The following is a 25,324-nucleotide window of genomic DNA, read 5'->3' as shown; positions in this document are numbered from 1 at the left end:
GGAAGGGAGAATGGGGGAAGTTCTGGAGATGGATGGTGGGGATAGTTGCACAAGGGTGTGAATGTACATAATGCTACTGAAGTGTTACTTAAAAATGGTTGAAATGGTAAATTTAATATTATGTGTATTTTACCATAGTTAAAAGTAGTGATTAAGAGTTACAGGTCTTAAAGAAATATTTAATCTTGGAGTTTGACTACAATTTTGTCCTCCACATTTGCCAAGAATCCACCTCTGCTCAGATTTCTTTTAAAAATCTGTTATTAATGGGAGGTTAAGTGAGAATATTCCTTCTTGTTCTGTGCAGCCAATAAATTAGTCCTCTTCATTAGAGGAGAATAAAAACTAAAAATATGTGTAGAAGTAATAAATTAAAATGAAAAATGAACAGTTTTTTTCCTCTGCTTATTATTTGTTTAAATGATGCCATGACAAGTATTGTGTATGTAATTATCAAAGAAAAGTTGTAGTGGCTTTGACTTTGAGCAAGTGGTGTAACCTGGAGTATCAGTTAACTCATTTGTCTAATGGGAGTCATTATACCTCCTTCCTCACTAGGAATCAAATGAGATAATGTAGATGAAATGTCTTTTAAAAGTATTTCCTGGGGCGGTTGGGTGGCTCAGTTGGTAAAGTGTCTGACTTTGGCTCAGGTCATGATCTTACAGTTTGTGAGTTCGAGCCCTATGTCGGGCTCTGTGCTGACAGCTCAGAGCCTGCTTCAGATTCTGTGTCCCCCTCTCTGCTTCTTCCCTGCTCATGCTCTGTCTCTCTCTCTCTCAAAAATAAATAAACATTAAAAATTTTTTTTAAGTATTTCTTCGTCAAAGTACTGTACTACATGCATATTGTTGAAATAGTTAAATTACTACAGGTAGCAAAATGCTCCTCCATTCCTCCCTCCTCCCTCCAGTTTTTCCCAGAAGCAACTACTTTAAATTCTTTCTGCTGTTTCTTCTAAATTCATACTCTTCATATTTATGCTCCTACTTGATTTGTCACTTTTACACATTTTTTACTTTTTGTTATGATGTATAAAATGTTTGTATTCTTATACTATCCTGTACTATCCTTCCTGCAAATATATTTGTAGTGCAATTTTTGGTTAAATAATTATTGAGTATTTATGTTATTATGGGTATATAAATATTATGATCTTTGGGGCCTTTTAGTATATAATGGTGTTTCATATTTCCTTTATTTTTTCCTTCTTTGGGTATTTTCCAGAGATATTTATATTATTCCTATTTTAATTTTATTGTATCAAGAAAATATATTTTGTATGATTTCAGTCCTTTTATACTTAATCAGACTTGTTTTGTGGCTCCAAATATTATCTGTCTTGGTAAATGTTTTGTTTGCACCTAAAAAGAATGCACATCTGCTGCTGTTTTTTTTGTATTCTTAATTTTTAAAATTTATTTTTAATTTTTAAATTTACTTCTAAGATTTTTAAATTTCATTTAAAAATTTTTTATTTTTAATTTTTTAAAATTTATTTTGAGAGAGAGAGAGAGAGAGAGAGAGAGAGAGAGAGAGGCAGGTGGGAAAGTGCAGAGCGAGAGAATCCCAAGCAGACTCTGCACTGTCCCCGCAGACCCCAGTGCAGGGCTAGAACTTAGGAACTGTGAGATCAGGACCTCAGCTGAAACCAAGAGTCAGATGCTTAACTGACTTTGCCACCCAGGTGCCCTCAATTTGCTGATGTTGTGTGGTGTGTTCTCTAAATGTCAGTTAGGTCAAGTTGATTGATATTGTTGTTCAAGTCTGTGTCTTTGCTGATATTTGGCCTACTTGTTCTGTCAGTTACTGAGAGAGGGTTATTGAAATATCTGACTATAAATGTGGATTTTTCTGTTGTTTTTCTTATAGTTCTATCATGGGTTGCTTTGTGGGTTTTGAAGCTATGTGAAATGCATAGATGTGTAGGATTTTTTCGTATTTATGAATTGATCTCTTTATCATTTTGAAATGAGTATATTCTAGATGTCGTTATTCTGAAGTCTACTTTGAGATTAATTTAGCTACTTTCTGTAGCTTAGTGTAAGCATGATACGTCTTTTTCCATTCTTTACTTTTATTCTATCTGTCTTTATATTTAAATGCATTTCTTGTAGGAAGTATATAGTTGGGGATGTCTCTCTTTCAATCTGTTTAGACAATCTCTATCTTTTAATTTGGGGTGTTTAGACCATTTACATTTAGTGTAATTAGTATGTTAGGTTTAAATCTATCATATTTAATGTGAATTAAATATTATTTTGATATATGTTTCCTATTTATGCCATTTATTATTTTTTCCTGCTTTCTTTTGGATTAATTGAACATTTTTAATGATACTATTGTATGTTTTTCGTTGATTTACTTTTGTTTTAGTGCTTACCTTAGTGTGTGTCATACACATTTTTAACTTCTCATAATCTGTGTTCGTGTTATGTACTAGATTACTTCACATACAGTATAAAAACCTTGTAATAGTGTGCTTTTCTTCCTTCCCTACCTTTGTGCTGCTGTCATACATTTTACTTTTGCATGTTTTGTAAAATTTTTACTGCATTATTACTATTTTTATTTCAATAGTTGTCTTTTAAACAGAATTAAGAAAAATCTTATGTTTATCAGTGTAATAACTTCCTGCTACTTTTGACATTCTTTTATATAGATCCATATTTCCATATGGTATCACTTTCATTCTGTCCAAAGGATGTACTTTAATATTTCTTACTGGTGATGAATTCTTCTGTTTTTGTAACTTTGAAAAAGTCTTTATTAAAAAATTTTTTTGAATGTTTATTTACTTTTGAGAGAGAACGTGCGAGCAGGTGACGGGCACAGAGAGAGGGAGACACAGAATCTGAAGCAGGCTCCAGGATCCGAGCTGTCAGCACAGCACAGAACCTGATGTGGGGCTCAAACCCACAAACCATAAGATCATGACCTGAGTCAAAGTCAGATGCCCAACCGACTGAGCCACCCAGGCACCCTGAAAAAGTCTTTAGTTTTTGTTTTAAAGATATTTTCATTGAGTGTAGAATTCTAGGTTGCCTTTTTTCTTTTAAAGACAGTGGTCTTGTTACATCGTTTGTGATGAAAAATCTGTGGTTCTCAGTTCCTCCATAATGACAGTTGACCCTTGAGCAACACAGATTTGAACTGCATGGGTCCACTTATATGCCAGTTTTTTATTTAAAAAAAAATTTTTTTTAACATTTATTTATTTTTGAGACAGAGACAGAGCATGAACAGGGGAGGGTCAGAGAGAGAGGGAGACACAGAATCTGAAACAGGCTCCAGGCTCTGAGCAGTCAGCACAGAGCCCAACGCGGGGCTCGAACTCACGGACCGTGAGATCGTGACCTGAGCCGAAGTCGGACGCTTAACCAACTGAGCCACCCAGGCGCCCCTATGCCAGTTTTTTATAGTGCAGAACTGTAAATGTATTTTCTCTTACTTATGAGTTTCTTAATAGCATTTTCTTTTCTCTAGTTTAAGTCATTGTAAGAATATAGTATATAGTATATACATATATATAGTATAACATACAAAGTATGTGTTAATAGACTGTATGCTATTGTTAAGTCTTCTGGTCAACAGTAAGCTATTAGTAAGGTTTTTGAGGAGGCAGAAGTTATGCATGGATATTTGACTGTGTGTGTGGGGGGGTTGGTGTTTTGAACCCCCCTGTTGTTCAAGGGTCAACTGTGTAGCGTATAAGTGAGAGCTTGAACTCTGGGGTCAAATAGCCTCTGGGTTTATTTCTCATCTCTGCCACTTAACTCTGGGGGAAGTTACTGGTTAGACCTGTGCAGCAAATACGGTAAAGCCCCAGATCTGGATGGTAATGTGGGAATAGAGATCAAGGAGTAAATTCTAAATTATGTTGGGATAAAAGAATATGGGAATCCTTGTTGAGATTCTTATGTAGAAAAAGAGGAAAAGATAAATATGTATGTAAATGCACTGAACAGAATAGGAAAATCTTGTGTTTTGCGTGTTTGTATTTGGGGGAGGGGAGTGTCAATGACTTTGATTTTGGACTAAATTTGAGGTAATGAAGGGACTGCATATTTTCTATAAGCAGTTCAGAAATTGGGAATGTGTGAAAGGTCTAAAGTCTGTTTTGAGAAGCTGCCATATTAAGATGAGGTTCTTGTATACAGCTACTGTTCACTAAATATTTGAAAGACAGAATAATAGAGTTGAAGGTTATTGTGCTCAGCTTATAGGTCTCAAACTTGAACATGCACCTGGAAGGGCCTTTAAGACACATATTGCAGGGCCCCACCCTCCAGAGTTTCTGGTTTAGTGGGCATGGTGTGGGGCTGGAGTGGTTTGCATGTCTGACTGATTACCGGGTCATGCTGCTACTGCTGCTGGTTTGGAGATCACACTTTGACAACCACTAACTTAGTGGAGTGAACAAAGGGATGCTTTGATTCTTAGTGGAGGAAGATGAAAGGAAATAAATCACAGAGGTCATAGCAGTAAGTGACCACCAGACACTGGATGACACTTGTGATATAGATTATAGAAAGGATGTATTTTAGGATTTCAGATTTGGATAATAAGTGGTATCAAGTGAGGTAGAGAGAGAAAAATCAGTAATGACTGTCAAATTGAATGACAGTGTATATGTGACTTTAGCAATGTTTATTCTTTTGTAGTCACATACTTCTGAAAATTTGATGAGAACTGTGGATTCAGTTCTCAGGAGAAGGTACATGTCTTCATAGTTTGGCACACATTTTTTAGCAGGTTCATAAATTTCATTGAGACCACCCACATCCTAGTGAAGAATTTGGATTTAGAGTGGTCTCATTAAGAGTGGTAGATGTGGAAGTGAGATTATAAGATAGAAAAAGTGAGAAGGTAGGAGGAAGTGATTGCGGATATGGACAGTTGGTTCTTCATGATTACGAGTATTGTTGGGAGTGGACTGATGATTATGGAATTTCCCATCATAGAGGTCCTTAAAATAAACCTGTGATAGTCTGCACAACTTTCTGAATTTTAGGGGTACTATGAAACAAAATGTATTCATTTCAAGAAAATGGAATGGCCCATGGCTTTCATGACTTCCTTTCCTGGCCACTTGTTCTTTTGCTGCCTTTCTATTCCGGAGAGGTCAGAACAGTTTACTGTGGTGTTTGGGTGATTCAGTCCTAACAGTCTTTCAGTGACATATTAAGCAAGTTTCCCCTCTATTAGGAAAAACACAAGTTGTCTGTTATCCTGGAAGATTATGAATTATTTTCCTTTCAGTTGACAATTCTAGTAGAAATATTTCATTGCATCTTATTATATCCTTGATCAAATGCTCGGGATTTAACATCAAAAGTTTTTTCATTGAGTTCTAACTCTCCTTTTATTTGTTGTGTGACCTTGGGCAAATGACATCAATTTTTCTGAGTCTCCATTTGCTCTTTTGCTTGATGAGCGTGGTGATAACCTGTCCTGCAGGGAATTTTAAGGATCAAATAAATCTGCAAGGTACTTAGTAAACTATAAACCTTTACACATGTAACTTTCTAATTAGACACAGTAGTAATAAAACATTGATAAAAATGCTAATGTCTAGATTTGGTTTTTATTCAAGCAGAAAATTTGTAGTATCTTGAAACTAGAGGGTGGTGTGGAAGAATTGTTGCATAGATTTAAAATAAACACATAAGGAACTGAAAACTCCTGGGGCACCTGGATGGCTCAGCAGGTTAAGTGTTCTACTCTTGATTTCTGCTCAAGTCATCATCTCACCATTTCTTTTTCTTTTTCTTTTTAACGTTTATTTATTTTTAAGACAGAGAGAGAGCATGAACAGGGGAGGGGCAGAGAGAGGGGGAGACACAGAATCCGAAACAGGCTCCAGGCTCCGAGCTGTCAGCACAGAGCCTGATGTGGGGCTCGAACTCACAGACCGTGAGATCATGACCTGAGCCGAAGTTGGACGCTTAACCGACTGAGCCACCCAGGCGCCCCATAATCTCACCATTTCTGAGTGCAGAGCCTGCTTGGGATTCTCTCCCCCTCTCTCTGCTTCTCTCTCTCTCTCTTTCAAAATGAATAAACATTAAAAAAAACATAACTCGTAAGACATTGAAGACACATAACTGAAAGGATATCCTATTTTCATTAATTGAAAGAATCTTGTTCAAATGTTCCTACTACCCAAAACGGTCTACAGATTGAGTGCAATCCCTGTCAAAGTTCCAGTGGCATTTTTCACATTAAAAAAAGTCTAAAATTTGTGTGGAATCACAGAAGACCCCCAAATAGCCAAAGCAGTCTTGAGAAAGAACAAAGCTGGAGACATCACAATTCCTGATCTCAAACTACGTTACAAAACTGTAATAATCAAAACAGTATCGTAACAGCATACAAACAGCCACAGTAGACTAAAGGAAAGGAATAGTGTGTTCAGAAATAAACTCATGCACATACAGTCAACTAATCTTTGCAAGTGTGCCAAGAATATACAATAAGAAAAGGATAGTCTCTTCAGTAAATGGTTTTGGTAAAATTGGAGAGCCACATGCAAATTTCACACCATACACAAAGATTAACTCAAAATAGATTATAGACTTAACTATAAGACCTGAAACTTTACAACTCCTAGAAGAAAACATAGGGAACAAGCTCTTAGACATGGGTCTTGGCAGTGGTTTTTTTGGATATGACACCAAGAGCACAGGCAACAAAAGCAAAAATAAACAAGTGTGACTATGTTAAACTAAAATGTTCTGCATAGCAAAAGAAACCATCAGTAAAAGGGCTGTCTATGAAATGGGAAAAAAAATATTTGCAAACCATATCTCTGATAAGGTGGTAATATCCAAAGTGTGTAAGGAACTCCTATAACCCAGTAGCAGAAAGAACCAAACTAAAAACAGGCAAACGTTTTTCCAAAGAAAACATACAAATGGCCAACAGGTATTTGAAAAGGTACTCAGTATCACTAATCATCAGGTCAGTGCTAATCAAAATCACAATGAGATATCACCTCCTACCTGTCAGATTGGCTGTTATCAAAAAGACAGAATAAAATGAGTGTTAGTGAAGATGTGGAGGAAAAGGAACCCTTGTACAGTGTTGGTGGGAATGTGAATTTTACAGTTAAATAATAGAAGATACTCAGGAGGTTCCTTAAAAGATTTAAAAAAGAACTACATATGGTCCAGCTTTTTCACTACTGGGTATGTATCCAAAGGACATAAATCAGTGCCTGAGATAACCTGCATTCCCATGTTCATTGTAGTAGTATTCACAATAGCTAAGATAAGGAAATATGTAAGGGTCTGTCAATGGGTGAACAGATAAAAGAAAATATCTACCCTCCCCCACAGGAATTTTACTCAGTCCAAAAAAAAAAAAAAAAGAAGGAAACCTGTCGTTTGTCAAAATATAGATGAATCTGAAGGACATTATGCTAAGTGAAATAAGCCAGAGACATGCAAATACTATGTGATCTTATTTACATACAGAATATAAAAAAGTCAAACTCACAGAAGGTGGTTGAGGAGTGAAGGAATTAGGAGATATTGGTCAAAGGGTACAAGCTTTCAGTTAGGAATAAATTCTGGGGATCTACTGTACAGTATGGTGTCTACAGTTAATACTGTATTTATATTTGAATTTGTTGAGAGAATAGATCTTAAATGTTCTTACCACATACAAAAAGTGGTAACTGTGTGAGGTGGTGTGTTAATTAGCTTCATTGTGGCAGTCATTTCACAATGTGTACATACATCAAACCATCATCTTGTAACGCCTTAATATGCACATTTTTTACTTATCAATTAGACCATAATAAAGTTGGGAGAAAAAAAACCAAATATAATGAAAAAAGAGTTGACGGTTAGTTTCTCCATAAGTAATGTGGTAGAATTCTACCTTCTAGTTGTCAAAGAAATGTGATGTATTCTAGGAAACTTGTATTTGCTTTCATATGTTAGCTGCATTTCAGACCTAGACTGAAATTATGAGGAAAGGCAGCACACTGGTAAATATTCCTAGTGGAATAATTTGTTCATATGCCTTTGGAGAAAACTCAGATATGCTGTGTATGTGACATATAGGGTGTTTACAGTCTATAATTTGCTTCTCTATATTTAGTCCAAAAATCTTGTACATAATTCAAATAGGAAGATTGGACCAGATCACTGTGATAGAAAGCAGAATTAAATTTTGATTTTTTTTTTTCTGGGGAGAAGAATTTATAATATCAATGTGGACAGAAAACTAGCCATAAAATATTTTGATACTTGTCTTTATTCTTTATGTCTATTTAGATATATAAATTTTTAGTATAAAAATAAGGTTAAAAATTGCTTTAGATGTACTCTAAGCCATTTTATATGGAAAGGAGGTTATTTTTATAATGCTATACCACTGTCATCACTAGTTAATCTTGGAAGCCAAGTGTTTGATCCAAGATACTGAGCACTTGATTTGATTTTTATTTAGGAAGAAACTGAACTGACATGGTTCTAACAATAAAATTTTGGATAAATGTACATCAGCTCCAGGGCGCCTGGGTGGTGTAGTTGGTTAAGCGTCTGGCTCTTGATTTTGGTTCAGATCATGATCTCACCATTCATGAGGGTAAACTTGGGGTAAAATTTCTCTCCTAAGTTTGCTTCAGGTCTTTGCCAAGCTTTAAGATGGTTAGCCCTTATTAATTTTATCTGCCAAGTGGAGTCTTAGCATAACTTACAAAAAGGGCTAAAGGAGCCCAAATCCTGCCACAGGTTTCAGCACCAGTCATCTTCAGGTTCAGTACCCATTTGTAATATTGAATGTATCGCTTGATGAAGAGCTCAAGAGCTAAGTCTATGGTGAGTAGAAATGGGATAGGGAGTGCTGAGGTGTGGTGTGTTTTTGGCAGTCCATTTCATTGGAATTCTCTCTCTCTTTTTTAAAACTAAACTGTTTGAAGGCCAGATTGTTTATTTTGTTAAACTTTAAACTTTATTAAACTTTTTTTAACGTTCATTTTTTGAGAGACAGAGCATAAGTGGGGGAGGGGCAGAGAGAGAGGGAGTCACAGATTCCGAAGCAGGCTCCAGGCTCTGAAATGTCAGCACAAAGCCTGACATAGGGCTCGAACTCATGGACTGTGAGATCATGACCTGATCCAACACTGGACGCCCAACCAACTGAGCCACCCAGGCGTCCCTTCATTGGAATTCTCTTAAATGCAGGTCTTTGCTTTTGTGTTGCAGTTGTAACCAAAATAATGCCACATACAACCTAACACAGTACAGTGATCCATAAATCAAGCTTCAGTCTAGCTTTGTGACATTAATGTGCAGCAACAGAAAAGGTTTCAATGTTATTAGTGTAGTTTCTCCACAGTAGTGATGGTTTCCTGCAAACACTTAGCTTGACTTCATCAAGGTAGAAAAGTTAGTATGGAATCCTATAGATGGCTTCAAATCTGTGAATTCTGTCCTGCTTTTGTTACATGCACAAGGTTAAAAACCGATTTTTACTTAAAAATAGTTTTTTTTTTTTTTTTTTTTTTTAAATTTTTTTTTCAACGTTTATTTATTTTTGGGACAGAGAGAGACACAGCATGAACGGGGGAGGGGCAGAGAGAGAGGGAGACACAGAATCGGAAACAGGCTCCAGGCTCCGAGCCATCAGCCCAGAGCCCGACGCGGGGCTCGAACTCACGGACCGCGAGATCGTGACCTGGCTGAAGTCGGACGCTTAACTGACTGCGCCACCCAGGCGCCCCTTAAAAATAGTTTTAAGCAGTTAACACAACCATGTGTTTTCTCTTGGTTATGGTGGTATTTTATCTGTGGTATTTCACCATGTCAGTTTGAAAAATACAGATGCACATTATCGATAGAAATGGTAATGATTTTGCAGAACTTGTCATATATAAGTAGTTGGCTTTGTAAGAATTTGATGTGAATGCTGTTAGACCTTACTTAAAAGACGCTGTCTTTGTGGTTCTTGCTTTATATAAATCAGTGTTTTCTGGAGCTAGGCTTCTTGGTTTTATCTGTACTTTGAAAATCTTTACATTAAATTGGGATAAATTTTACCTTCCAGACCTAGAATTAAATTGACCAAGTAGAGGTAAGTTCTTCAGGCTTCTGATTTAAACTTGAACTGTTTCCTTCTAAAGAGAACACTTAAAGCCGGGGTGTCTGAAACTTGAAAAGAAGTGTTATAAGTAAATAAATTACATTTATCCATAAGATACTTTTCTTGAGTATCTGCTATGTTTATTGCTTTACGTTAAGCACTGTAGGGAGAAGTGCATATGTAGTCCCTACTCTCAAAGTCTAGTTGGCGAGATAATCATTACCATCAAAAGTTTGAAATTTGTGGGAGATGTGTTCCGAAACCTTCAAGATACCAGTGTAGTGTATCTTTTTCTTTGATTTCTTAGCTATAGTATGTGGGTGATAATACCCTGCCTTCCCCAGTTGTGAGAATTATTTGAGACCCTGGGTTAAATAAAAACTGTAAAACCACACTGAGCTGATCTGCTTGGGTTTACTGATGAGCCAAGTAGCTCATGCCTGCACAGCTGTCCTACAGCACAATTCGAATTCATACTTACCAAATAATTGATAACATGTAGCGAACCTTGAAACCCCCCAGGTGTTATACCCTTGTGGGTCAAATGTTTAGTGTGACAGACATTTCAGATCTCTGTTGCCAGCACACATACATACACACAGCCTTACACTCCCAACAGAAGTGATGGGAAGGGCCATCAGGACATTTGCTTGAGCATGGCAGCTTCGTCCCTTTTGTGGAACTGCTCGCTCACTCTCCATGAGTTATATCCTTTTTGCGTGTACCACACTGCTGATACTCAAACAATCAGCCCAGAACCTTGTAGCTACCTTCTGATGTGTGTACCTTCCCATTATTGAGAAGTTTAGAAAAGGCTGCCATATTCACTTATTTGTTATGCATTTTAGCCACAGAAACTACTCTTACTAAAGTTTTTACTGATTTCCATGTTAAATGATGATCTGTCCTGAGAGCCCCCTTACCTCCTCTTTTTAAAAATTAAGGTCATGGGTGCTTTCTAGTTCTTAGGTCCCCCCCCCCTTTTCACCAGCAATAATAACAAGCTTCTCCTGTGAAGGTTTCTGGTCTGTGGAATGTGGAAGCCTTCTCCAGTCTGTCTGTCTGTCTGTCTGTCTGTCTATCTATCTATCTATTTATTTATTTTCTGCTTCCCTCTGAGCCTAGAACTTAACATTGTTCTATTGATCTAGGTGTCAAATGTTTCTAATCCAGGCTTTCTCTATTGGGTATAGTACTCTTTCATACTGCAACAGGATTAATCCAGTAATGTACAGTACATAAGGTGGACATATATACATGCATATTTTCTCTGCTTTCCAGTACTATTTTGGGGTCTCAATTATGATGTCTGATATCTTACTAATGCTACTTTTGTTGAAGAATTGTCTACTGGTTTTGGTTTTGACCAGTGTTTCATATATTAGACTTTTTTCTACATCTGGGGCTCCTGGGTGGCTCAGTTGGTTAAGCATTTGACCTTGGCTTAGGTCATGATCTCACAGTTTGTGGGTTCGAGCCCCGCATCAGGCTCTGCATTGACAGCTCAGAGCCTGGAGCCTGCTTCAGATTCAGTCTCCCTCTCTCTCTGTCCCTCCCCTGTGTGTGTCCCCACCCCCCTACCCCACATAAACATTTTTATAAAATTTTAAAATCTTCTTTGTACATCTTATTTTTTTCTGTTGTAATTCTGTTTTACCTTCTGTTCCATTCCTCTTTTTTTTTTTAACAACTTTTTTTAAATCTTCCTCCTCAAGTCTTACAAAATGAAAACAATCCCTTATGTCTAAATCTTTCTTCAGACCTTGTAGACGATTACCATCTTTTCAAACATTAGGTAATATAGAAGAAATAATGGACTTTATATTTCCTCCCCTAGCTACTGTAAGTGGATTCACCCAGGTTCTGTGTCATTTGACCACCATTGACTAGAAGGGGTGCCTGATTCATGAGGTAGCCAGTCTTTAACCTCTGACCTGTGTGGCTCATCAGAGAAATGTGAACCATTGAGAAATGCAAAGGGAAATTTTAAACTGGTGATGGTCAGGGAACTTGCATTGGGTCATCTTTGGTCATGCACAGGTTGAAGCAGAGGAAGCTCTGGCAGAGAGAAGAAAGTAGAGCATGTATAAAATCAGTGACTGAACAGCCCCTGAGAGAGGTGGCCAGCCAGCTTTTGTTTCTGACAATGGCCCCCATCCATTATTGAAACCCTGTTACATGTATGTGTTCTTGTGACCACCCACTGTATTTACTTGGGGCAGGTAAAGTGGGTTACGTTCTCTCTTACATGTAATGGCGTCTAGGCCAAAATACCTATGTTTGTCGAATGCCACCTGGTCCATCATGCATTCAAGAATTCTTTTTCCTATCATTTCTGAGTATGTTGACCATTTTCTTTTCCTACTTTGTATTTTTTTCAATACTCTATGGCTTAGTAGTTAAGGACTTAAGTTCAGAAGTGAAATATATTATTTACTCTGGTACTAAAGCAAGTTGTACCAAGTTGTACTCAGCACTTTAGTTTTCTCATCTGGAAAATTAGGGTAGAGATTGGACTTGGCTTGCTGTGAGCATTTAATAAAGTATTGTGTGTAAAGCAAACAGTACCTGACATGTAGTAAGTGCTTAATAAATGTTAGTTTACTGTGTTCAAACTTAGGATATGAAAATCTCAGTTATTACTTTCTAAACTGTGGTGAAAGAGAAGTTCTTTTTTCCCTCAACCTGTCACAATCCAGGTTTTTGTAAAATATAATACGATTGAATTACTAGATTAAAAAATCAACAATAAAGACATAAAATATAAGTCCAATTTTTTAAAAGTTTGAGAGCGAGAATATGTGAGCGGGGTGGGGGGGTGGGTGGGCAGAGAGAGAGAGGGGGAGAGAGAGAGAATCCCAAGCAGGCTCTGCACTGTCAGCACAGAGCCCTGTGTAGGGCTTGAAGCCACAAAGCCATGAGATCATGACCTGAGCTGAAACCAAGAGTTGGATGCTTAACTGACTGAGCCACCCAGGTGTCCCATAAGTCCTGCTTTTAATTATATTTAGTAGACAAAACTATTCCATCAAGTTACTACAACATTTTTAAAATTCTTACCCTTAACATTTCAACTGATCTCATTACAGGCCATTAATACTTTGCAGAGTATCACTGGTCCATGGGCTGTACTTTGAGTAGCACTGTTTTAGTGTGTATGGACAATCTCCTAGAAGGCAGAACATGTGTGCGCTAACGTGTAGATGGGAACAAAACAGAATAACATTTAGTAGCTAGCAGTTCAAACCCATTTCTTGACCTGGACAATGTATGAGGGATGTCTGAAGCCTCTGGAATGTCCTTGTCTGATTGTTACTCTGCCCCTTCCCAGGTCTTGAAGTTGTTGCTCTTTGCCTTTCAGCTCTGCAGTTCTCTAATTTCTCTTCACTTTGGAGGTAAGAGAACTCTACTCTCGGAAGGCCGGATAAGCATGCGTTGTCTTAGACAAATCAGCTCTGCTAAGGAGGTGAGAGTAGGATGCTGAGTACCAGTACCTTGTGGGCTGAGGTGAATTAGTCACTGGCAGTGTGGTCTCCTAAAGTACAACCTCAAACCAGACTGTGTGTTTGTGGACAACGGGGAACCATAGACAGAGGAGCTTGGCGTTTGTGTTTTCCCTCTATGCAAAAGCAGTGACAGAGCAAGTATCTGTGATACAGAATTGCAAGCAGCAGGTTTTACAAATAGTAATTGTGGTTGACAACCAAATGTCTGCAAAATGCTAGATGCAGATTCTTTTCCAAGTATCTTAGGGGGAATCCAGCATTATCAGATTTTATCTTCAGAGAAAGTATAATTGTCAGTGAGCACGTGCTTAGTGCCAGGCATTGTGCTAAAGGTGTTTTATAAACATATCTCACTTAATTCCCACCACAGATTAGAGATTGATCCCCCTATTTTATTTATTTAAAGTTTATTTTTTGAGAGAGAGACAGCATGATTGGGGGAGGGGCAGAGAGAGAGGGAGAGAGGGAATCCCAAGCAGGCTCTGTGCTGTCAACACAGAGCCTGATGTGGGGCTCAAACCCATGAAGCGAGATCATGACTTAACCTGAAACCAAGAGTCAGACACTTTACCGACTGAGCTACTCAGGCACCCCAGTCCCCACTTTTATTTTATTTTATTTTATTTTTATTTATTTATTTTTTCAATATATGAAGTTTATTGTCAAATTGGTTTCCATACCAATTTGGGTGCTCATCCCAAAAGGTGCCCTCCTCAATACCCATCATCCACCCTCCCCTCTCTCCCACCCCCCATCAACCCTCAGTTTGTTCTCAGTTTTTAAGAGTCTCTTATGCTTTGGCTCTCTCCCACTCTAACGTCCTTTTTTTTTTTTTACCTTCCCCTCCCCCATGGGTTCCTGTTAAGTTTCTCAGGATCCACATAAGAGTGAAACCATATGGTATCTGTCTTTCTCTGTATGGCTTATTTCACTTAGCATCACACTCTCCACTTCCATCCATGTTGCTACAAAGGGGCGTATTTCATTCTTTCTCATTGCCACGTAGTACTCCATTGTGTATATAAACCACAATTTCTTTATCCATTCATAGGTTGATGGACATTTAGGCTCTTTCCATAATTTGGCTATTGTTGAGAGTGCTGCTATAAACATTGGGGTACAAGTGTCCCTATGCATCAGTACTCCTGTATCCCTTGGGTAAATTCCTAGCAGTGCTATTGCTGGGTCATAGGGTAGGTCTATTTTTAATTTTTTCAGGAACCTCCACACTGTTTTCCAGAGTGGCTGCACCAATTTGCATTCCCACCAACAGTGCAAGAGGGTTCCCGTTTCTCCACATCCTCTCCAGCATCTATAGTCTCCTGATATGTTCATTTTGGCCGCTCTGACTGGCGTGAGGTGATATCTGAGTGTGGTTTTGATTTGTATTTCCCTAATGAGGAGCGACGTTGAGCATCTTTTCATGTGCCTGTTGGCCATCCGGATGTCTTCTTTAGAGAAGTGTCTATTCATGTTTTCTTCATCCATTTCTTCACCCAGTCCCCACTTTTAAATGAGCAAACGAGGTTTACAGAGATAAAGCAGCTTGTCTAAAGCTGTTTAGTTTGGAAGTGGCTGAACCTGATTTTGAAACTAGATTTGCCAGACTCCTAAATAAGTTTTCTTTGTTTTTTTGCCTCATGAGAAAGTTACAGATAATGTTGTTCCACCCCCCCCCTCCCCCGCCCCCAGAACCATTTGAATGTCAGTTGCTAACCTGAGGCTCTATCACTTCCAAATGTTTTAGTGTTTGTTTTCTGAAAACAAGAACATTTTGATACATTGTTATTATCTAATCCTCAGACTGCATTCAAATTTTCCAGTTATCCCAATGATGTCTCATATAGCATCTATCCCCATAATTCTCTGTATTTCCTTCTAAAACAGTTCCTCACTCTTTTCTTAACTTTTGTGAACTTGGCACTATTGGAGATTATAAGGCATTTATTTAGTGTAATGTCTCTTGTTTTGGTTTTATCTGTTATTTCTTCTTGATTGGGGTTATCTTACGTTTAGAGAAGTATCACATAAGTGATGTTCTCATTGTACCATGTCACATGTCCTACAATTTCAGTTTGACCCATTACTAATGATGACCACTTTGACGACTTTAATTGAGGTGTTGTCTGTTGGGCTTCATTACTGTAAAGTTACTTACTCTTGTCACTTTTGTAATTAATGTTTTGTAGGAAAGTAATATATATAACTATGTAAATATTCCATCTTCATGACACTGTTTACTTATTCATTAAATTTGTATCTGTATGGACTCATATTTCCTGTTTTATTCAGTCTGTTATAGTCTGTTACTACTGTTAGGTATTTTGATGGCCAGATTGTTCCAGATTTGGCCAGTGAGAGCCTCTTCAGGTTGATTTCTGTGTCTTTTTTGACACATCCCTTGACAAAATACTCTTGAGATTTTTCTTGCTTTCTGGCACAAGATGTTCCAGGCTTATTTTGTACCTTTTTGCTCCAATCCTGGAAGCAATCAGTCATTTCTCCAAGGAACTTTGGTTCTTTTTAGTGGAAAATAGTATTCAGAAGACAAGATATGGGTCTTTAGTATATTTACTGCTGTTAGAATGTTGTTGCTCCTAGATTTTCGTAGTGGATACTTACACATTTACCTCTGTATTTATTTATATCTTTAAATATGTTGAAAGTGAAGAATTAATATTAAATTCAATTCCAGTCTTAATACCACAGGACTCATTCTCATTTTCTTATTTTTTTCTAAACCCCTTCTCTTATTGTGAGAAATGTGGCTTTCATTGTCCTTAATATATTTGCTAAGTGATCAATCCTTCTATATATTACCAGTCTCCCATCTCTGTTATCACTGCCTCCCCTCTTGAATGGATGCCCTGCTTTTCCTTTTTGGGCTCTGACTCCCATTCCAGTCAGTTCCCCACTTTCTCTCTCCTAATGTAGGATACTGTTCTCCTTCAGCTTGGGCTCCCAAGTGAATTTTTTTAATGACTGTATTACACTATCTCATCCTCTTATTTGGTGTTTTTGCCACTATATACAAATTGCAGCATTAAGAGTTCTCTGAAATGATTGTCCTGCTAGCAGGAGAGCACCAACTAAAATATCTAAGTGGGAGGAATTGAATGTTAGAACTGAGAAATAACATTTCCTGTGATCAGCCTGGGTTAGTAATTTGTATTCTGCAGATTATCAGAGAACTAGAATTGTTCCTTTGACAAGAAACTGGGGCTTAATGGGCTGTCTCTGGAATTCTCATTAGAGATTGAAAAGAAAAACAAATTTTACTGTTATACAGAGGATGTAGAATGAGGTAGGTTCCTGGGTCAGCAAGAGGGTTTAGAATGGATGGAAAAAAAGAATCTTCTCTGAAGGGACTAATTGGGCTAGGCCTAACCATTGGCAGGATGTTATGTATTCACCGAGCCAAACAGGATGGAGACTTGGGTTGGGGCAAACTAGATGCAGACTCCTCCTTGGAAGGGTAAAGGCAGACTGTCTGACACAGGATTAGTAGGAGGCATGAAGCTGGGCGTTAATGTGGGTGTGGGGTGACGATTATATTTGGTCTGTGCTGTTCTGTGGGAACAATAAGCAGGAAGGACAGCTAGCAGTTACTGAGAGGGAGGTTTTAAATCTCTTAACAGTGAGAACTGGGATGGTGAATGAGCTACGTGGCACACTGTGCTAGAGTAGGCTCATTCCCACTGCTATGTACTTTCTTATATTTTCTCATCAGAAAAAATGGATAAGAAAATTTATTCCAGCCCTGTTCTTGAAATAACACCAGAGGATATCTAGTGACTTAGGGATATTGTGAAATCCTACCCCTAAAATTCTTAAAGATGTATTTCAGTGCAGTTAAAGAAAACTGTATGGTATTTGGAATTTTGTTTTAAGCACGAGAAAGGTATATTAGTGAATCAAATATGCAATAATGGCCAGAGTAATAAATAACTTAGAATAACTCAACATATGGGGGTAAATTGGTCTAGTAGTTACTGAAATTTGCTCTGATTAATCCATAATTTTTTTCTGTCTGTTCCCTCTCTGAATTCAGTAATTTAGGAGTTAGTCCCTGAATATCTGAGGAAAACTGTTTGATGGGAACTTGCTAGTAAATTCTTGCTCAGTGTGTATCTTTAGGAAACCATCAAATCCCCTTGTGGTTATTGAATTGATTTAGTATCATTAAAATGAGAGAAGTTAACAGGATTTAGTAGAATGTAAGGTCATTTCCAGAAGGAAAAAAACACATAGGTCAGAAATTTAAAATGTGTCAGATTTTCCATGCTAAGAAAATGTTAGCGGTTATGGATCTGGGGTAAAATGTATGTGGCAGTTCCTTGTATCATTCTTAGAGTATTTGGAAGTTTGCAATTATGTAAAAAATTAAAAGTCACAAAAAATTTTGCTGCTAAGTTTCCAGCCAGTTTCTTACGGTGTAGTGAGAGGCCAGAGGAGCCCGTGCCGGTGACTTAGTATTGAAAGAATTTGTTTCTGTGGCAAGTATTATGTAGTACCCCAGCATTGACGACAAGTGATGAAGGCGTTTCGGGTCTGAGGGCCCAGAGGGAGTCCCACAGGATCAGCCAAGAGGGCCCTTGGCTTTGCACAGGATGGAAATCAAACACAGATACAGACAGAGCATCTAGGAGACTCAGAAAGAAAATGGAGGATGAGTCTCATCTTTGCTTGGGATCTGGGGTTTTTATTGAGTATGGTAGTCTGGTGTTCTTGTCCTCTTAGGCATCCATGATTTGGTCAAAATGACGAATATCAGGTGTCCTTCATAAGCCACTTATGCCCTGGAGCTAGGGGTCTGGACATGAGGTTGTCTTGAGTCAGTGGTCTTAAAAAACACTGAAGATGACCTTACCTGGACACTCCTTGAATGTTATCTGTTGTGCTGGAAGACTCCAAAGAAATTATTAACTCCTTGACCTTTACAAGTTGGATGTACATTAAGGCCTGTGTAAGGTGGGGGTGCAGATCCTAGCAAGAATAGAAGCAGAAAAAGGACCAAAGGAAAAAACAACTTTCTCTTTTGTGGGGTTCCTTCAGTTTTCCTGTCTCACAGGACCCAGAAGGTCTACGATCTTGACTCAAATATCAGAATAGTTGGAATGGAAATGCCCACTAATTAAAAAAAGATTAAATATGCCTTGGTCTAAGGACTCTCATTCATTCCTCCTCAGTCTTTCTGTGATGATCTGCACTGAAAATTTGGATTGGTGATGTGGTTCATGATTCTGATAAACGTGTTTTGTTCCCAGATATCTGAGTGATGACATCCAGCCTGCATCAGGAATATCTTTTAGCTTTTATTTGAGTATAATTTTTAGTCTCTACTCCTCTCACTCTCAAATACTTTATATAGCACAGAACACTTTTGCAATCTTTGTTAGTTGAACCCATAATGTAGACCTTAGGTTGTTATTTGACTTTTTCTAAGCCATCCTGTGGCCCAGCCCTTAGTACTGTAATTAATAAACGGCCCCCTGTTGTATACACTCAAGCACATTTTGTAAATGACAGAGATGCTGTTCTGTGTCTGTGTGAGGGGAGTTAGTTCTGGGTTGGCCAAGGGTCTCACTAATTCAATTGAAATTAAATTTTTGCTTTTGATACTTGTTGATTTGACTGCCTTCTGAGTAACATGATAAACACATTCTAAATTTGATGCTGGTGGCTGGGTGAAGTTTTTGGACACACTTCCTCATGTTGCCAAGCTCTTCTAAAATGGCTAAATCTACTTTCAATTCATTCTGGTCAGCAACCTTGTGCTTATTTCTAAGATTTACTTAAGGTTTCATCCTGAATGAACAGCATTTGCTTTCATATTTCCATTATTTTCCCTCCAACTTAATAGCAGAAATGAGGGTTTCCTATTGAATTTGTATTAATTTTCTCTAGCTAATATTTCTTGTCCTTATTAAATAGTGGCTTTCCCAAATGAATTCTGGGTACATGAGGGAGAGGGAGGTAGAAAAAAAATGGAAGACCAGAGTCATCTGAATTGAGTTATTCTCCTGTTTCTTTCCCTTAAACAACCTCTCTTCTATTTTTTAATCTGTTAGCAATCTATGAGGCTTGACACCTCACTCAGTGCAGCACCTTTTTTTTTTTTTAAATAGTACAGAAGACTCACATAAAGCTGGGTTCAACACATTAGCCTCACTCTTAGAGCATCAGTTCTTCAAACCAGTCTTTTGCCAGCCAGAGTCTTATACTTGCCTCAGCAAGGCTTCAGAAATAATCGATGATTCTTCTGCTAATGAAAATTTATATCCCTAGATGTCTGATGTGTATTAAATATGTTGTTAGAATAACAGATGTGCTTGCCTAGCATTTTTTGGACTCTTGCAGGTATATGGAATTGGGAGCATGCTCATTTTGAAGATCCATAAAGAGTTAGGACTTAGTATGATTTGAAACATCAAAGAATAATGGTTAGCATCACAACAGCTGTTATTTTATTTGAATGGGATTGTATTATTAGTGGATGGGTAGTTGGGACCAGGTGGTGTCCTTTGTGCCCTCTTTTCCCTTTGTAAAGCTTTTGGCCGTATTAGATTCTCTATGACATTTGGGGCAAGATTTTATTTTGGCAGACGGGACTTAAGTTAAAGAGGTAGGTGAACAGTGGGTAATATTCATCTCCAGGAACCTGTGATAGAGTAGTTTTGTTAGCAGTCAGCTGAAAGACAGGTGTGGTGAAGTCAATAATGTAATGGCTTCAGTGAAGATTCCACTTAAATGAAAATAGACCTGAATTATTCATGCAGTTTGCCAACTTAATATCCATTGATAAAGTGATAGTTTATTTTGAAAAAACTTTTGCACTTTCTGAGTTTTGTTGGCACTTCGCTCCCCTGAGTTCATCTGTCAAAGTCATTAGATCTTCTGTCATTGTATTCATGGCTTTTAATTGTTTGACTACTTTTTCTCAGTTCCTGAGTTGCTGATTTGGTAAAACTATCATGATGTTCTTCCCTGTCAGCCTTCAGATGTTCCAAAGGGGCAGAACAACTTTGAGTACTATAGATTATTGATGGCACTTAGCAAGTAGTTAAATGCGCCCAAGGTAAAGGAACTATATGATTAAAAAACTTGTGCTGCATTTTAGGTGGATGGTTTCTAAAATTAATTTCATTCCATGGGTGGCTTTCTGGACTTTAAAAAGCATGGATTCACAAAACTGTATTTTTTTTTAAATGAAAATGCCATTTTTGTAAAGATGAACCTCATTTATTAGTAAAGGACTGAAATAGCTTATGAAAGAGAGCCATCATCTTTAAACTTGGTCAATGTGGAGTAGCACTGTTCAATAAAAACTTACGTGATGGTGGAAATGTTCTATATCTGTGCTATCCAGTATGATAGCCACTTGTAGTTATTGAGCACTTGAAATGTGTCTAGTGTGACTAAGGAACTGCATTTTCCATCTTATTAAATTTAAATAGCCACATGTGACAGCACAGTTCTTTGCTGCTATACCTTGTATTAGCATAGCTCTGGAGCATTATATAGGGTGCCTAAGCTAGAGGTTCTGAAAGAAAGTGATCCCACTGGGATTTTCTTGAAGCTGAAGACCTGAATACTACCTGGAGTCACTCTTCTGGATTTTTCTGTGAAATAAATTAGGGACTGTTTTCCACTATTCCCAGTTTCTACATTGGGGAAGTTCTGAAATGTTCTTTCTCATCCACTAAATACTAAGTATTTACTATAATCTTAGATGAGCAGTGCAGGAGTCAGTATATTTTATATAGGTCAGATTAGTTTTGTGTCTCAAACCGTTGTTGTGACCTGAGAGTTTATTACCTAGTATCGGTAGGAAAACAATCAACTTTCACTTTACTAAAACTGGTAGATTCACAAGTGGAAATAATCAGATCTTGCCTTTTCATAACAAATAATTCTTCTTTTGTCTACTTCTCATACTTTCACTTCTACCTTCATTACTTATTTTCTTTGAAAAGTTTTCCACCTGCAAGTATTCTTTGCTTTAGAAATTCTTGCATGCAGGTAAATTTGGGAGTAATTGTTCAGATTACTAAAGTATTCTTGCTTTTCAAAGGTGGTCGTTACAGGTTCATCTAACTAGCACCTCTCAAGTTTATCATTTGACCTTAACTTATTTGGGTCATCAATTGAAGGTCAGTTGAGAGTGAAACTTTAATCAGTGGGAAAATAGATTTCAGTGTATAAAAAATAACTAATTTTTGATAATGCATTAGATGAAGTTGGGCATTCTTGCCTCAAGAACCTGGCCAGTTAGCCATGAACTGGTGAGCTACCTCCTCACATTTCCATCTATTTCATTATAAGCTGCCTCAGTTTCCTTGCTTGTACTATAGCAGCAAGAAATCTATTTTTGTGAAGATTAATAGAATGAAATAATGATTTCTCTGCATGTTGTATGTAAGTGATGAGTCATTAAGTTCTACACCTGAAACTAATATTACACTGTATGTTAACTAAGTGGAATTTAAATCAAAACTTGAAGAAAAAAGAAATAATGATTTCTCTCAAGTTCATCTTCTGATTCAGAAAAGTGGTTCTTAGCAAGCACTGGGAAGAGAAGGCTAATTTGGCCTTTTAGTAGAGTCTCACCCAAAGCAGCCTTACTCTAAGCATACCTCACATTAATCCACTGCTGACAAATAGGCTCTGGGAAGATCAGCTTGCTGGAAGGACTCACTAAAAACATTTCATTAAGTATAAATGCACTCTTGCTTGTAATGCAGAAACTAGAGGGAAATTTTTGAAGGACATGTATTCTAGTTTGAGAAGTGCATTTACTGGTAGTATTTGAAATGCTGAAATGAAAAAAAGGAGAAAGTGTTAGTGGAGACAGGATAGTGACCTGGATTAGCTTGTTTCTTATATCTGAAATATGTTTATTGTACATTTAAAAAACTTGATTGAGGTATGTTTGACGTATGTATATACCTGTGAAAACATCAGCACAACTGAGATAGTGAACATACTTGTCATCCACAAGTAAGTTTTCTCTCACACCTTAAGACTCCCATCCCCACCTCATCTCAGGCAACTGCTGATCTGCTTTCTGTCACAATAGATTAGTTTGCATAAATGGAATCGTAGGATGTATACTTTTTTGGCAGGGGGCTCTTCACTTAACCATAACCAAAAGGCCAAGAAACAGTTTGTGGGAGGATCTTTTGGGGAGTGGATCTGGCTTCTTTCAGCATAATTGTTTTGAGATGTATCCATATTGTTGCCTGTGTCAACAGTTCATTCCTTTCAGATCGCTAAATAGTATTCTGTTGTGTGGATATATTGTAAGTTATCCATTTATCTGTTGATGGACATTTCGGTTGTTTTTAGGTTCAAAAAAAATTTTTTTTTGATGTTTATTTTTGTGAGAGAGAGACACACAGAGTGCAAACGGGAGGGGCAGACACACATACACACACACACACACACAAAATCTTGAGGCAGGCTCCAGACTCTGAGCTGTCGGCACAGAGCCCGATGCAGGCTCAAACTCATGAACTGCAAGATTATAACCTGAGCTGAAGTTGGGTGCTTAACCCACTGAGCCACCCAGGTGCCCCTAGGTTTTGACTATTACAGATAAAGCAAGGCTTTGACGTGGAAGACTTTATATGGACATATATTCCTTATATTCCTTTTCTTTTGGGCATTACTAGGAGTGGGATGGATAGATCATATATGGGTAGGTGTACGTTTAATTTGTTAAGAAACTGCCAGAGTTTCCCAGTGGGGTTATACCATTTAATACTCTCAGCAGCAGCATATGGGGGTAGTAGTTCTTTTGTATCCTCCCCACCACTTGATATGGTTACTCTTTAGTTTTTAACCATTCTAATAGGTGTATTTTGGTATCTCATTGTGGTTATAATTTGCACTGCTCTCATGACATTGAGTATCTTTTCATGTGTTTATTTGCTACCCATGTATCTTTGGTGAACTGTCAAAATTTTTTGCACATTTTTAAATAGGATTGTTAATTTTATTATTACTGTGTTTTGAGAATTCTTTATTCTGGATAAAAGTCCTTTTTATATATGCTTTTAAAGATTTTCTACTGCTGTGTGGCTTATATTTTCATTCTTTTAAAGTGACTTTTGAAGAGCAGAAGTTTTAAATTTCAGTGAAGTTCAAGTTTATTCATTTGTTCTGTTTTAGATTATTCTCTAAAATTTGTGTATTCGAGAAGTTTTATAGTTTTAAAGGTTTTATATTTAGATCTATGATTTATTTTGTAGTAATATTTACAGTATAAGGTATGGATCCAAGCTTTTCCCTGCACCCTCCCACCCCCGCTTCCAATAGTTGGAAAAGTTTTCCTTTTACTATTTCATTGCCTTTAGGCCTTTGTCAAAAATCAGTTGTTTTATTAATATGTATAAGTTTTTTTTTGTTTCCTGGACTCATATTTGGTTGTGTTAATCTGTTTCTCTATCTTATGCCAGTACCACTCTTGGGAAAGAATTGACACTTTAACAGTCTTGTCTTTTTATCTATGATCAAGCTCGCTCTCTCCATTCATTTAAGACTTTAATTTCTCTCAGTAATATCTTGTATTTCTTCCTATATAGGTCTTTCATACCTCTTGTCAGAGTTATTCTTTTTTGTCTTTTTAATATTTCATTTATTTTCGAGACAGACAGTGCAAGCAGGCGGGGGGAGGGAGGGAGGGAGGGAGGGAGGGAGGGAGAGAGAGAGAGAGAGAGAGAGAGAGAGAATATCCAAAGCAGGCTCCAGGCTCTGAGCTGTACTTAGAGCCAGACATGGGGCTTGAACTCACAAACCATGAGATTATGATCTGAGCTGGAGCCAGATGCCCAACTGACTGAGCCACCTGGTAACCCCCCCCCCAGATTTATTATTTTTGGTGTTATAAGTAGTATTTAAAGTTTTTCCTATTTCTGATTGTACATTGACTTTATATCCTGTCATGTTTATAAATTATTTAAATATTAGTTCTAGTAGCTTTATTATTGATTCCATTGGGTTTTCTACGTAGACTTAACAGGTTTTCTATGAATAAAGGGAGTTTACTTCTTTCTCTCTAATCTGGATGCCTTTCATTTCTTTTTCTTGTCTGATTGCACTGGCTGGACCTTCCACTACAGTGTTGAAGTGGTGACCGAATATCTGATCTAAGCAGAAAAGTGTTCAGTCTTTCACTATTAAGTATGTGTGGAGTTAGCTCTAGGTTTTTTTTATAGATGGTCTTGACTAGGTTGAGCAAGTTCCCTTTTGTTTCTAGTTTGCTGAGAGTTTTTATCAAGAATGTTGGATTTTGTAAAATGCTTTTTGTTTGCTTATTGAGATGATCATATGGTTTTCTCTTTTAGCTTAGTGTGGGGTTAATCTAGTGAATTAATTACACTGACTGATTTTCAAACCTTGTCCTGCATTTTTGAGATAAGCCCTGCTTCATGATGTGGTATCCTTTTAGTGGATAATGTGGATTCATTTTGGTAAAATATTATTTAGAATTTTTACATCTGTATTCATTATGGATATTAGTCTATAGTTTTTCTTTTCTTTTTTTTTTTTTTAATTTTTTTTTTTTCAACGTTTATTTATTTTTGGGACAGAGAGAGACAGAGCATGAACGGGGGAGGGGCAGAGAGAGAGGGAGACACAGAATCGGAAGCAGGCTCCAGGCTCTGAGCCATCAGCCCAGAGCCCGATGCGGGGCTCGAACTCCCGGACCGCGAGATCGT

General features: G+C 37.5%; 1 protein-coding gene across 2 annotated transcripts in view; it reads left to right on the top strand.

The window, feature by feature from the left end:
* The window catches only part of ZFAND3 (zinc finger AN1-type containing 3), a 326,219-nt gene that overhangs the window by 129,443 nt on the left and 171,452 nt on the right, over window positions 1–25,324 (top strand). Inside the window, exon 1 of one of the 2 annotated variants that reach the window (XM_047103299.1) lies at window positions 13,358–13,490. The exons of the other annotated variant lie outside the window; for it this stretch is intronic. Coding sequence (XP_046959255.1) covers window positions 13,373–13,490 — 118 coding nt within the window. The 5' untranslated portion in view covers window positions 13,358–13,372. Of the gene's footprint in view, window positions 1–13,357; window positions 13,491–25,324 lie in introns of those variants that run through there. 2 annotated transcript variants of the gene reach the window in all.

This window comes from Lynx rufus, unplaced genomic scaffold, assembly GCF_022079265.1.
Source record: "Lynx rufus isolate CCGP_SWC_20201006 ecotype Redwood Valley unplaced genomic scaffold, mLynRuf1.p SCAF_6, whole genome shotgun sequence".
In the NCBI taxonomy this organism is placed as follows: Eukaryota; Metazoa; Chordata; class Mammalia; order Carnivora; family Felidae; genus Lynx; species Lynx rufus.
Note: the sequence above shows the minus strand (reverse complement) of the source record. Positions and strands in the feature narration are given on the sequence as shown.